At 39.2% G+C, this 15,006-nt stretch overlaps 1 protein-coding gene across 5 annotated transcripts in view; it reads left to right on the top strand.

Annotated features, from left to right (window-relative positions):
- PPP1R12B (protein phosphatase 1 regulatory subunit 12B) overlaps nt 1-15,006 on the top strand; it is a 201,962-nt gene that overhangs the window by 143,978 nt on the left and 42,978 nt on the right. For 3 of the 5 annotated variants that reach the window (XM_021682713.1, XM_021682710.1, XM_044915917.1), the window contains one exon: nt 10,396-10,404. The exons of the other annotated variants lie outside the window; for them this stretch is intronic. In XM_021682713.1, coding sequence (XP_021538388.1) covers nt 10,396-10,404 — 9 coding nt within the window. The remainder of the gene's footprint in view (nt 1-10,395; nt 10,405-15,006) is intronic. 5 annotated transcript variants of the gene reach the window in all.

Below are 15,006 nucleotides of genomic sequence, written 5' to 3'. Positions count from 1 at the left end.
AGTATGGTAAGGTCCTTATTTTGAGTAGAGAGGATACTGATTAAGTTTATAAACTTGTAGGGGCGCCTGGGTGGCTCAGTTGGTTAAGCGACTGCCTTCGGCTCAGGTCATGATCCTGGAGTCCCTGGATCGAGTCCCGCATCGGGCTCCCTGCTCAGCAAGGAACCTGCTTCTCCCTCTGACCCTCCCCCCTCTCATGTGCTCTCTCTCTCGTTCTCTCTGTCTCAAATAAATAAAAAATAAAAAAAAAAAGTTAAAAAAAAAAAAAAAGTTTATAAACTTGTAAAGAAAAAATATATTTAAATAATGGTGTGTTCAATGTAGGAATAACCACTAAAGTAATAGGAATATAAAAATAGAAGGTACAACTCCTAAATCAGTAGTGGAAAAATTGGTAATTTTAAAAAAATTTTTTAAAGTTTATTTATTTACTTATTTAAATAATCTCTCTACCCAGCGTGGGGCTCGAACTCATGACCTTGAGATCAGGAGTCACATACTCTTTCAATTGAGCCAGCCAGGCACCCCTGGAAAAATAGGTAATTTAAAAAATTTATTTACTCAATTCAATAGAAGGCAAGAAAGGAGATAAAAAGAAGCAAAGGGAAAACATAGTAAATAGGAAATATAAAATAAAATATGTAAGCAATCATAATAAATATAAATTCATCTACAAAGCCAGAGAGGCACTCAGATTATTCTACTTACTTTATGCTGTCTTCAAAATGATACTGAAGGAGATAAAAAAATATGGGGGAAAATATATGCAGATACTCATGAAGAAAAAAACTGATATGGCGACATTAATATCCATCAAAAGATAATTTCCTGCCACCTGCTCAATGCCAACTCAACACACCTTCACCTCAGATTGACAGGGACTCAAACTGACACTCTTCCCCTCAGATTCCAGCCCCTGTGCTCAAGTTTGTGCACAAAAGTGGGCATAATTATAACAGCAGAATGAAGGATCCCAAATAGTGACACTAATTCTGTGGAATATATAATGGATAAAAGGAGTGTGCTAGGCTGAGAACATCGCCAGCAAGCACATCAAAGAACAATACAGCATGATTCTGGTTACTATAAGAAACAAACCCAGAAAAAATGAAACACAATGAAAACGGAGAGGGAGACAAACCATAAGAGACCCTTAACTATAGGAAACAGACTGAGGGTTGCTGGAGGGGAGGGGTATAGGGGGATGGGGTAACTGGGTGATGGACATTAAGGAGGGCACATGATGGAATGAGCCCTGGGTGTTATATGCAACTGATGAATCACTGACCTGTACCTCTGAAACTAATAATACACTATATGTTAGTTAATTGAATTTATATTAAAAAAAGAACCCCCCCAAAAAAAGATAATTTCAAGCAAAAAGCATCAAATTATAGGAAGATATTTCTTGTAAAAAAGGAACAATCCACAAACAAGATATAAAATAATGGAAATTTTAAAACAAAAGCTGACAGAGTAGCAAGGAAATAGTATATCGACATTAAGAGTTGCAGATTTTAACACACCTCTATCAGAAACTAATGTCAAACAGACAAAAATACATAAGGACATAAAGGATTTGAACAACACAATCAACCCGCTTGATCCAATAGATATAAAGCATACATGGAATGTGTATACCATGAGGGTCACACTAAATTTAAAATCAACATTCACTCATTCATTCATCAAATATTTACCGAGCGCCTGGTATTTGCCGTACATTGCTCTAGGCACTTGCAATACTTATTAGTCAGCAAGACAGATCCTGGCCTCATGAAACTTAACATTCTAGCAGGCAGGAGGAGGAGGCAGACAGTGAGCAATAAACATAATAAAGTGTATAGCATGTTAGACAGTGATAGACGCAGTTTGAAATAAAAAGAGTTGGTATAAGGAGGATTGGTGGAAAGAGGACAGCTTGCAGTATCCGGTAGGTTGCCTGAGTAAACCTTGTTGACAGACTGAGATTTGAACAAAGATTTGAAGAAGCTGAGGGAGTTAACCACAAAGATATCTGGAGGAAGGGTGTTCCCGGCAGGGGAAACAGCTAGAGCAAAGGCCATAGGGTGGGCAAGTTCTGGCACATATAAGAAATTATAGAGGTGAATAGTAGGGAAGAGAATCAGATCATGTAGGTATAGGGTGTTGTAAACCTTTGTGTTTTACCCTGAGTAAAATGAAGAGCCATTGCAGGATTTTGAGTAGAGGAGTGCCATGATCTGACTTAAGTTGTTTTTTTTGTTTTTTGTTTTTTGTTTTTTCTGACTTAAGTTTTAAAAGAACCATTCTAGCTGCTACATTGAGATTAGACTTGAGACAAGAGTAGAAACTGGGGGACTATTACAGTAATCCATTGCAAGAGATAATGGGAACTTGGATCATGTGGCAGCAGTAGAGGTGTTGAGGGTTGATAGATTCTGGATATGTGGGATGTGAGGGAAAGTGGAGGCTTGGATGACTTCAGGGTCTATTGGCCTGAGCAATTGGAAAGATAGAGTTGCTGTCAAATGACTTTGTGAAGTCTCCAGATGTTGAAGGTTGGGGAGGAAAATCAGGAATCCAGCTTTAGATATATTAAGTTTAAGATATCTATTAGATATCCAGCTGGAAAAATGACAGCTCTGTTGCATCTTTGGAGCATTTAGATGTTATTTAAAGCCATGAGACTATATGACATGATGGAAAGACAATATAGAAAGAGGACTAAGGACCAGAACAATAAGGATATTTGACTAATTAAAATGGATTAAAAATCTAAATGTGAGATCTGAAACCATAAAAATTGTAGAACACAGGCAGTAATTTCTCTGACATTGGCCATAATAACATTTTTCTAGATTTGTCTCCTAAGGCAAGGTAAACAAAAGTAAAAATAATCAATTGGGACTACATCAAAATAAAAAGCTTTTGCACCTCAAAGGAAACCCACTGAGTGGGAGATGTTTGCAAATGATATCTCCAAAAAGGGCTTAATATCCAAAATATCTAAAGAACTTATACAACTCAACACACATACAAACACACAAAAATCAGATTAAAAAATGGTCAGAGGACCTGAACAGACATTTTTCCAAGAAGACATACGATGGCCAAAGACACAGGAAAAGATGTTCAGCATTACTAATCATGAGGAAAATGCAAATCAAAACCATAGTGAGATATCACCTTATACCTGTTAGAATGGCTTAAGTCAAAAATACAAGAAATAACAAGTGTTGGCAAGGATATAGAGAAAAAGGAGCCCTGTACACTGTTGATGAGAATGTTAGTTGGTATAGCTACTATGGAAAATAGTATGGAAGTTCCTCAAAAAATTAAAAATAGAAATACCATATGATTCAGTAATTCTACTATTGGGTATTTACCCAAAGAAAACAAAAATACTAATTTGAAAAGATGTATGCACCTCTATGTTCATTGCAGCGTTATTTGCAATAGCCAAGGTGTGGAAGCAGCCTAAGTGTCCATCGATAGATGGACAGGTAAGGAAGATGTGGGGGGGGGGGTGTGTGTGTATACAATGGAATATTATGCAACCATAAGAAAGGATGAGATTGTGCCATTTGAAACAACATGGATGAACTGCACCTAGAGGGTATTATGCTAAGTGAAGTAAGTCAGACTGAGATGAAAGACAAATACCATATGGTTTCACTGGTTAGTAGAATCTAAAAACAAAACAAAACAAAACACCCAAATGAATAAAAAAACAAAAAGCAGAATCAGATCCATAAACACTAAGAACAAATTGATGGTTGCCAGAGGGGAAAGGGGTAGAAGATACAGGCTCTCAGTTATGAAACAACTGTGCCATGGGAATAAAAGGCACAGCATAAAGAATATAGTCTATGATATTGTAATAGTGACGTGTCAGGATAGATGGGGGCTACACTTGTGAACATAGCATAATGTATGAACTTGTCAAATCACTATGTTATATACTTGAAACTGTTGTAACATTGTGTATCAACTGTATCAAAATATTTAAAATTTAACAAAAAAAAGACATTTGACTAATTATACCTAGGTAGTATAAGTTTCTCTGGTTGGAACATCAGACTTTGTGATCATCCTTCTGAGTGGTTAAAAAGAGATTCACTTTCGGGGCACCTGGGTGGCACAGTCAGGAGTCTGACTCTTGGTTTTGGCTCAGGTCGTGGTCTCAGGGTCGTGAGGTCGAGCCCTGCGTTGGGCTCTGTGCTCCGCACGGAGTCTGCTTAAGAATCTCTGCCTCTGGGGCACCTGGGTGGCTCAGTCGTTGGGCGTCTGCCTTCGGCTCAGGTCATAGTCCCAGGGTCTTGGGATCAAGCCCCGCATTGGGCTCCCTGCTCTGTGGGAAGCCTGCTTCTCCCTCTCCCACTCCCCCTGCTTGTGTTCCCTCTCTCACGGTGTCTCTCTCTGTCAAATAAATAAATAAAATCTTAAAAAAAAGGAAAAAAAAAAGTCTCTGCCTCTGCCCCTCCCCCCACTTGCCCTCTCTTTCTCTCTCTCTCTTTAGAATAAACAAAATTTTTTAAAAACAGATTTGCTTTGCTCTTGGAGTTTTGATTCCAGCTTTAATGATAGGTTTTGTATACTGTCACTCAGTCTGTATTAGGACCAGTAGTGTATATTTGTAAGATAGCTAGGTCACCAGTAGTCTGTGGTATGGAAAAGGTATTTTATTTTTTGGTTTGTTTAAATATGTGTTTACTAGGGACGCTTGGGTGGCACAATCGGTGAAGCGTCTGCCTTCAGCTCAGGCCGTGATCCTGGGGTCCTGGGATTGAGCCCCACATTGGCCTTCTTGCTCAGCAGGGAGCCTGCTTCTCCCTCTGCCTGCCCCTCCCCTTGCTTGTGCTCTCTCTCTCCTCTCTCTCTGACAAATAAATAAGTAAGTAAGTAAGTAAGTGTTAATTAAACATACAGAGACTATGACCTTAACTCCCATAAAGCATTGTTATCACCCCCCCAAATTGACTCGCCCAGATAGTAACATTACATGCAGCATCTTGCAAACTGATTAGAACAGTGCCCAGGGTACTCAGATTAGTTATTATATGCCCTTTGTGCTCAAACAAAGCAATATGTGGTTCTATGTATGTCAGTCAGTCGGTCATCGTGGAGCTTAGTTCTTTCTGGAATTGCATGCTAAGCAACAGACTCCAGGAATCTAATTAATTTGATCCCCACTTTGGTCCTGTTTGCCACAAACATTACCATGCCTCATGAGCCTCACAAGCTGTGTTTCTTAGAGAAATGCCTATGTAGCTCTTACACTCTGCAACAGTGTTTGCCTCCGTATAATTGTGTTTATGTGGAATTACACTGGCATTGCAATGTGGGAATGACAGGGTTGACATGACCATTAACTTGAGTACCCTGGGAATTGTTCACCCCCTCCCCCATGGCTGACTGAAAGAGCTGTGTTTCTGAATTCTATTATGGTGTGGGAGTTTGAAATGGATTTCTGGGGCGCCTGGGTGGCTCAGTTGGTTAAGCGACTGCCTTCGGCTCAGGTCATGATCCTGGAGTCCTGGGATCGAGTCCCACATCGGGCTCCCGGCTCAGCAGGGAGTCTGCTTCTCCCTCTGACCCTCCTCCCTCTCATATGCTCTCTCTCTCTCTCATTCTCACTCTCTCAAATGAATAAATAAAATCTTAAAAAAAAAAAAAAAGAAATGGATTTCTTATTAAACGTACGTAGACTGTTCTTTACCTGCCATGGGCAAAAATAATTTGGACAGGAAATAGTACTCTCCCTATGAAATGTTTTGTCTTTCAACTTTTTCTCTGTATGAATGGCCTTTTTTTAAATCTCTTGTATCTTTTAGGTATAGGGAGAAACTTTTATGTTATCTTCAGAGTTGTAGGTGTACTTTTTAGCCAGAACCAAAGCTCAGACTTCCTCTGGCAGATCCCTAGTGAAAGGGCAAACTTATGTCCAGTGGAAATTGGAAAGACAGAAAAAGGAAAAATTGGATATTAAGAGATTCACTTGGCACAGAAGAAAATAATTTGAGCATAAGAGAAATGAGAGCATTAGAAACTAAACCTAGCAGTGCAGTGGCATCTTCCATTTTCAGCTGTTTTGAAGTATTTTTAACTGAGAGCATGGACATAGAGCATACACAGCACAGAGACAACTCATAAAGCATACGGACAAACTGACGCTATGTATGTCAACAGTATCTGCAAAGCAGAAAGGGTGCATGCCAGTTCATTGTAGCCTGGGAAGGTTCTTTCATGACTTTTCCAGGATCTGTACTATTACAAGAAAATTAAGTGTTGAGTTTCTAACTACATTTTTAATGCTAAGGAGGTAGTATTCTTAATAAACCTAGATGAATGGAGCAGATTTTATATCTGGACCAACTATAAATTCATAATTATGAAAGATTCAAAATTTCTACATGAACCATACATAGATTGCTTTTCTTAGTAATGGCCCTTTGCCTTAAAAGTCTGCAATTACTAATAATGGGAAATATTGTTCTTTTTCTTACCACCTAATGGAGCATTCAGCCAAATTTATAGACTTTAAAGAAAATTACCAAAATACTACAAAAAATAATAAATCAGGTTGATGACAGTTAAAAAACTTGAACTTAAAGTAGAATTTCTGAACCTTTGTGTTTATAATTTATTTTTATAGATTTCTATTACTCATAGCTTATGATGATTCTCTGATTTTATACTTTTAAGTGGTAGGTTACATTGTCAAGAAGCTCATTATTACCAAATACTGAGCCTAAGTTTAAGGCATGTTACCACCAGATGGTAGTACATTTTGCCTGATATACAGATTATAAGCACAACATAAATATCGAACATATCTTTATGCACTAAACAAATTTATTTTAAAGGCTACTCTAAAGTATAATTAAGTATTTTAAGGTATTATAAAAAAAAAAAACGTGGTAGTGTTCAGCATCTTTTTCCTTGACTTTTTTTTTAAGATTTTATCCATTTATTTGAGGGAGAGCACACATGAGCGGGGGGCAGGGGCAGAGGGAGAGAGAGAAGCAGACTCCCCGCTGAGCAGGGAGCACAATGCAGGGCTCTATCCTAGGAGCCCGGGATCATGACCTGAGCCGAAGGCAGACACTTAACCGACTAAGCCACCCAGGCCCCCATCTCCTTGACTTTTTAAAGCAACTTTATTAAGATAAACAACTTTTTAAAACAACTCTTGGGTTGCCTGGGTGGCTCAGTCAATTAAGTGGCTGGCTCTTGATTGTGGCTCAGGTCATGATTTCAGGATCATGGGATCGAGCCCCAAGTTGGGCTCCGCACTGGGCGTGGAGCCTGCTTAAGATTCTCTCTCTTCCTCTCTCTGTTCCCTCCCCCGCCACTGGTGTGCATGTTCTCTCTTTCTCTAAAAAAATAAAAAATAAAAATAAAACAACTCTTTACTGAGTATTTATACTTGTAACAAAAGTTTTAGATAAGTCATACTGTTTTAAGCACTTATTCAGTGTTTAACCAGCCATATAACCTATAGAGACAGCCCTTTGGGCTACTTTTAAGCTAATCGAAAAAGATTTAATTTGCTCTGTTAGTGCTTCTGATCAGTTGAAGCATTTTGACTCATCAAGGTGTTGTGAGCATTTTGACAGAGTAATTATTCCTTCCTCATGTGGCTCTGTCTGGAGCAGAGTAGGACACATTTAGCATCCCTGACCCTGTTCTACTAAATTGTGATAGCACTCTGCGGTCACTGTGAGAACCAGTGTCCCCACATGTTTGCACATGCCCCTGAGGGGGTATTGCCCCCACTGCCACCTCTACCCTTGGAAAAAACCTCTGCTAAGGTTCTGAGTTGCCCCTTCTAACTTTACTTACTACTGTTGTTATCAGATATGGCCTACAAAGAAAGTGTGAGTAGAGGAAAAACTGCGTTAAGTTATTCACATAATAAAAGGAGGTAGCTTCTCACTTCTGTTTGTCTTTTTTAGCTGTTACTCAGTTTAAATTTAATTGCAAAACACTAAACCTGTACACTAATTCTGGGACAGGTTTCTTAAAGGACCTCTAATAATCCCTTACCCTTAAGTGCGTTTCTGAGAGTTAAACTTTTATAACACTGCAACATTATTTAAGTATATGAGAGCAAGATGGGAAACATTCTGCAGACTAATAAAAATTGGTAAACTCCATGCTAGGCAACTTGTAGGTCTTAGCTTACTTTGTTTCTGTGTTACTGCCTTGTACCTCAAAATCGCGCTATCTCCTGTCCCCGCCCCCCCCGCAACGCACCAGAATGTACACAAGCCTTTTAGTGGGTGTGTTTTGTTGGTCTGATTTTTAGCTTTTATTGCCTTTTCATAAAGAACACATGTCAAAAGCCCTGTACTAAATGGAAAGAATTGCATGACTTCCTTCTGCTCTTTATTTCCTTATTATTGGAATGAAGGCCGACTCTTCACTCTGCAATGATTCACTTCAAATGAGAAGTTGAGGGTTAAGAGAGTCATTTTGTGGTAAAATCCCTAACATGTCCACCTCACTCAGGCGCATCTCCGCGGGAAAAATCATTAAACATGAGTTAACATCATTGATCTTCCCCATCCTCAAAGAAGGGGGAAGATACTCATATCACATAAATTAAAAATGAGGATTAAGATGGGAAAATGGAAGGACAAAGGAGTTAAGTGACAAAGAACTTCTGTTCTCTTCAGAACTTCTCATATATCCCCTTTCCCCCAAGTAATGCTTGTGGCCCCTCTAGGTGCCCAGTAATAAAAACAACAGTATAAATAAATACATGGAATAGTAAATGCCGCTCTTATTCACTCTGTCTGCTCTCCTCACTTGGCTGTGTGCTATTGATGGTCTCCTTTAAAAACAGCTTATTTGGGGCGCCTGGGTGGCTCAGTTGGTTAAGCGACTGCCTTCGGCTCAGGTCATGATCCTGGAGTCCCGGGATCGAGTCCCGCGTCAGGCTCCCTGCTCGGCGGGGAGTCTGCTTCTCCCTCTGACCCTTCTCCCCCCCATGCTCTCTTTCTCCCTTTCTCCCCCCCCAAAAAAAAAAAAAAAAATTTTAAAAAAAAAAAAAAAAAAAAAAAAAACAGCTTATTTGTTTAGTGTGAAATTAGAAATTACATAAGAACATATGGAAGAGTAGGGCTTGATGGGGTTTTTTGATTTTCGTTTTTTATGTTTACAATTTTTTTTTTTTAAGATTTATTTATTTTGTGAGTGCAAGATCGAGGGAGGGGCAGAGGGAGAAGGAGAGAGAGAGAAGCAGACTCTTCGGAGTGCAGAGCCTGATGCAGGGCTCAATCTTAAGACCCTGAGATCATGACCTGAGGTGAAACCAAGAGTGGGTTACTTAACCGACTGAGCCACCCAGGTGCCCCTACAGTTTTTTTTTTTTTTAAATTGAAGTATAGTTGACATACAATGTTATATTAGTTTTAGTTGTACAGCATAGTGATTTGACAATTCTATTCATTATGCCATTCTACAGTAAGTATAGTGACCATCTGTCACCATACCGAGTTATTATGGTATTATTAACTATACTCCCTATGCTGTACTTTTCATCTCTGTGACTTGTTATTTTATAACAAGTTTGTACCTCTTAATCCGTTTCACCTATTTTGCCTACCCCTCCAACCCCCTCTCTTCTGGCAACCGCCATTTTGTTCTCTGTATTTATGAATCTGTTTCTGTTTTGTTTGTTGTGTTTTTTAGATTCCACATGTAAGTGAAATCGTACAGTATTTGTCTTTCACTGTCTGACTTATTTCACTTAGCATAATACCCTCTGGGTATGTCCATGTTATCACAAATGGCAAGAGTTCATTCTTTTTTATGGATGAGTAATATTCCATTGTATATACATACACCACATCTTCTTTATCCATTCATCTATTGATGGACACTTAGGTTGCCTCCATATCTTGGCTATTGTATGTAATGTTGCAATGAACATAGTGATACACATATCTTTTCAAACTAGTGTTTTCATTTTCTTTGGGTAAATACGCAGCAGTGGAATTACTGGATCGTATGGTATTTTTATTTTTAAGTTTCTGAGGAACCTCTATACTGTTTTTCATAGTAGCTATACCAATTTACATTCCCACCAACAGACGTGAGGGTTCCCTTTTCTTCACATTCTCACCAACACTTGTTATTTCTTGTCTTTTCTATAATAGCCATTCTGACTGGTATGAGGTGATATCTCATTGTGGTGCTAATTGTTAATTTTAGCAGTATGGAGCCCTCACTTTGCAGTTATGTAAATCTTGAGATTTCCTATCATCTCTTTGAAGACAATAATCATGTCTTAAAGAACTTTATGTAACTCTAATAGTACCTTGCATGGAGTAAGGACTTAATAGTGTTAGATGGATTGGTGGAAGAAAAGTATCAGTTGATGATTAAAAATAAAAATATTTTCAGGACACCTGGGTAGCTTGGTTAAGTGTCTGCGTTCAGCTCAGGTCATGATCCCAGGGTTGGGTCCTGGGATCGAGTCCTGCATCAGGCTCCTTGCTCAGTGGGGAGCCTGCTTCTCCCTCTGCTTGGCGTTCCCCCTGCTTGTGCTCTCTCTCTCTCTGACAAACAAATAAAATCTTTAAAAAATAAGTAAGTAAATAAATAAATAAATAAATTTTCTTTTGTCCTTATATTCATAAATGGGGCTGAAAATGATTACTCTATTTCAAATTCTTCGTTTCTATAGATAGTTTTTTTTTTTTTAAGATTTTTTATTTTATTTATTTATTTGAGACAGAGAGAATGAGAGAGAGAGAACACATGAGAGGGGGGAGGGTCAGAGGCAGAAGCAGGCTCCCTGCCGAGCAGGGAGCCCGATGCGGGACTCGATCCAGGGACTCCAGGATCATGACCTGAGCCGAAGGCAGTTGCTTAACCAACTGAGCCACCCAGGCGCCCCTGATTACTCTATTTCAAACACTTAGTTCCAAAAGGAGGAACAGGGATCTTAAACTATTTATAGTTCTTAATTGTTAATATTTGACTCATTACCTTTTTCCTTAAATCTAAACTAAAATACTGTATATTGTGCCTACTCAGAAGTTTATAAACTAAGCTACCAAAAAAAATTGATTTGCAGGAAGCAGCATAAAAATTTTTGAAAGACGGGGCACCTGGGTTGCTCAGATGGTTAAGCATCTGCCTTCAGCTCAGGTCATGATCCCCAGGTCCTGGGATCAAGCCCCGCATTGGGCTCCCTGATCAACGGGGAGTCTGCTTCTTCCTCTCCCACTGCTGTTCCCCCTGCTTGTGCTCTCTCTCTCTCTCTGTCAAATAAATAAAATCTTAAAAAAAAAATTTTTTTTTTGAAAGACTAGATAATGTCTGCCAATTTAACAGTGTCCTTTAGGCTTTGAAGACCTTGTGGTTTAGAAGCCATGCTTACCTTCCAAGAGGAACTTTCCTATGCTTTTTTTTTTTTTTTAAGATTTTATTTATTTATTTGACAGAGAGAGACAGTGAGAGAGGGAACACAAGCAGGGGGAGTAGGAGAGGGAGAAGCAGGCTTCCCCGCGGTGCAGGGACCCCAATGTGGGGCTCGATCCCAGGACCCTGGGATCACGACCTGAGCCAAAGGCAGATGCTTAACGACTGAGCCACCCAGGCGCCCCTATGCTTTTTTTTTTAAGAGAGCACAAGCAGGGGGAGGGGCAGAGGAGAGAGAGAAGCAGACCCCTTGCAGAGCGGGGAGCCCTCCATGGGGCTCTATCCCAGGACCCTGGTATCATGACCCCTGCCGAAGGCAGACGCTTAACTGACTAAACCACCTAGGCACCCCTACTTTTGCTATATCTGATGAAATGGATGATGGGAAAGGATTCTTTTGGCCCTATGCCAAAAATACAATTTTAGAGATTACAGTTCTAGATGATTGAGTTTCAGGTTTGGGGCCCCATCAGTAAAGTGTAGGCCTAATGTTTCTGTCTGTAGTTATACAGCATTTATATATTGACTTAAACATCTCATAGTTTAGGCTCAATTCTGACTTTCACAAGTGCTAATAGAGAGGGTCTTTCTGATCCCCTTAGCCAAAAGCACTTCAGAACTTAATTCTGTTATTGTATTTCCTTTTTTGTAACAAAAGAACTTGAAAGGTATAGATAGGGACCATTTGAGATTGTGAAACCCCTCTGAGATCATTTTAATTTTAAAAGTAACTAATTCCAAGAGATTAGATTTTCTGTGATTTATAGAATGATAAAATAAAGCTTCTATGGGTTTTACAATCTAATAGAATTATGAGGTTTATTTTTAGTAGTTGTTCATAGTTGATATATCATTTTGCAGGTATATCCACCCCCTTCCTATGCACACACATCCATTTATATTTGTATACTCTGCCCTCAGGAATTTTGAAAAATTAGTTTGGCTTTGAACCAAAGAGCGAATTATGTTCTTTCACCTGTGTCTTCACATCCTGTCTGTCCTTCTATACTCTTAATCCTTGCCCTATTCAGAATCTTTACCAGATGAAGTTTTTAAGAAAATATTTTTAATCTATCTGGATAAATATCAGGACCCCTTCTGCAGGCTCCTAGTCTATATGGAATAGCAAATACAGAAGCAGAGTATCTAAAATGTTGTTTTCTGTGAACTTAATAATACCATGTTTGATACCCAAAATGTAATATGCTTACAAATTCTAACTACAGTTTCCCTCTTCATATGGTAATGAACACTGTTGATCTTGAAGTATTGGTTTATTGGGGGAAAGGGGGAACTGTGTTCTTCAACTAGGGAAAAAAAAAAAAAGTTGCAATTCCAAACTTGCCTTTTTGAGATGACAGTCAGTGGTATACTGGTTCCTCTAGTTAAAGCCCTTCAGTGACATTCAAGGAATCTCCATTCATGCCTTAGACCAACAAAGGATTTGCAGGGTGCATTCGGGTAGTGTGTTTGTATGGTGAAACTCTGACAGTTGGACACTAGAGATGATTCTGGGAATTTTATCAACCATAATAAAATCATTCTTTGGTGTTTGTCCACCAAAAAAGAAAATTTTGCTTAGTAAGTAGTGACTTTTTGTAGTATTTTCAGATTTTACTGATCAAGCAATATAATATTGGGTCAGATTTAGTTGAGAGCACATATCTTTTGCCAGTTTGATAACTCAGGGATGAGAAGACTATCCTCCTCTCATGCCAGGTAGAAACTGCTCTTTCTCTTCTCCCCAGAGAAGGACTTGTACTAGCTCTTTGTTCCTTGCTTTCGAACTTTTTTGACCATGACTCACAGTAAGAAATGCATTTTACACTGTGACCCCGTATATAGATGTGTTCTAACAGAAACAACGGTTCCATGAAAGCATACCCTTACTCTCTGTGTAATGTACTCTGAAATTTGCTATTCTGTTTCACTTTTTATTGACCTGGTTGTGAACCACTAAATTGATTTATGACCACCTAATGAATCTTACTTAGTTCATTGTGTCCTTTAGCCCAAGTGATTGCTTACTGCCATTAAAAAACCCAATTCTTTGGTGAACACAAAATCTTTTTTTTTTTTAAAGATTTTATTTATTTATTTGAGAGAGAGAGAATGAGAGACAGAGAGCACGAGAGGGAGGAGGGTCAGAGGGAGAAGCAGACTCCCTGCCGAGCAGGGAGCCCGATGCAGGACTCGATCCCGGGACTCCAGGATCATGACCTGAGCCGAAGGCAATCGCTTAACCGACTGAGCCACCCAGGCGCCCGGTGAACACAAAATCTTAATTATATCTGTAATGAGAGACTATCTTTTGAAAGTTCTTTGGGGTTAAAAGAAGTTACCTCATTTGCCCCCATTTCCCACCCTCGTAATATGAAAGAACTGGGTGGGTTTTTAAAATTTTTTATTTTGAAACAATTTCAAACTTACAGAAATATTTTAAGAATAGTACAGGGGCGCCTGGTTGGCTCGGTCGATTAAGCGTCTGCCTTCAGCTCAGGTCATGATCCCAGGGTCCTGGGATGGAGCCCTGTGTTGGGCTCCCTGCTCAGCCGGGAGTCTGCTTGTCCCTCTGCCTCTGCCTGCCACTCCCCCTGCTTGTGCTCTCTCTCTCTCTCAAATAAATAAATAAAATCTAAATAAAAAAGAATAGTACAAAGACCCAGAGGCCACATTCAAATTTCACCAGTTGTCCCAATAATGTTCTTTGTAGCAGAAGAATCCAGTACAGGATCACACATTAAACCTGATTCTCATGTCTCTCTAGTTTGGTCTTTCCTTGCCTTTTGTGACCTTGGGTTGTTTGTTTTTGTTTTGTTTTGTTTTCTTTTAATATTTTGTTTATTTATTTGACAGAGAAAGTGCACAAGCAGGGGGAGAGGGAGAAGCAGGCTCCCTGCTTAGTGGGGAACGTGATGCAGGGGCTCGATCCCAGGGCCCTGGGATCATGACCTGAGCTGAAGGAAGAGGCTTAACTGACTGAGCCACCCAGGTGCCCTGACCTTGGTATTTTTTAAGATAACAGGCCTGTCATGTATGTCCCTCAGTTTGGGCCCAGTGTTTCCTCATAAGTATACCCAATTTATGCATTTCTTACAGTGTCAAAAAAGTGATCCTTTGCTCTTCTCTTTGTGCCTTAACAATTTGTCCCACTACTTTGCAGTACTTTGATCACTTTGTAAATCAAGATAGTGTCTGCTAGGTTTCTCCACAGTAAAGCTGCCTTTTCCTCCTTTAAGTATTTTATGAGGCAATACTTTGAGATTATGTAAAATCCAGTTCCTCATCCTATTTTTATCTACTAGCTTTGGTATCCACTAATGTTCCTTTCTTGGATTGATTTTATGTTGATGTTTGCCAAGTAGTCATTTTTCTAATTTCATTCCTCCTTCTACATTTATTAGTAGGCATTCTATTGTAAGGAAGAACTTTCTCTCGTTTCTTTTTTTCATTCGTTTATTTATATTAATGTGTGCTCATGGGTTCCTGTTTTGTTCAGTGGGTTGTAACTTTTCACTATCATTATTTGTTTTGATGCTCAGATTGTTTCAGATTTGGCTTTTTAACCTCTCCGTGTCCTTTTGTCAT

This window comes from Neomonachus schauinslandi, chromosome 6, assembly GCF_002201575.2.
Source record: "Neomonachus schauinslandi chromosome 6, ASM220157v2, whole genome shotgun sequence".
NCBI classification, from domain to species: domain Eukaryota; kingdom Metazoa; phylum Chordata; class Mammalia; order Carnivora; family Phocidae; genus Neomonachus; species Neomonachus schauinslandi.
The sequence above is the reverse complement of the archived record's forward strand: the minus strand, read 5'-3'. Positions and strand labels throughout refer to the sequence as shown.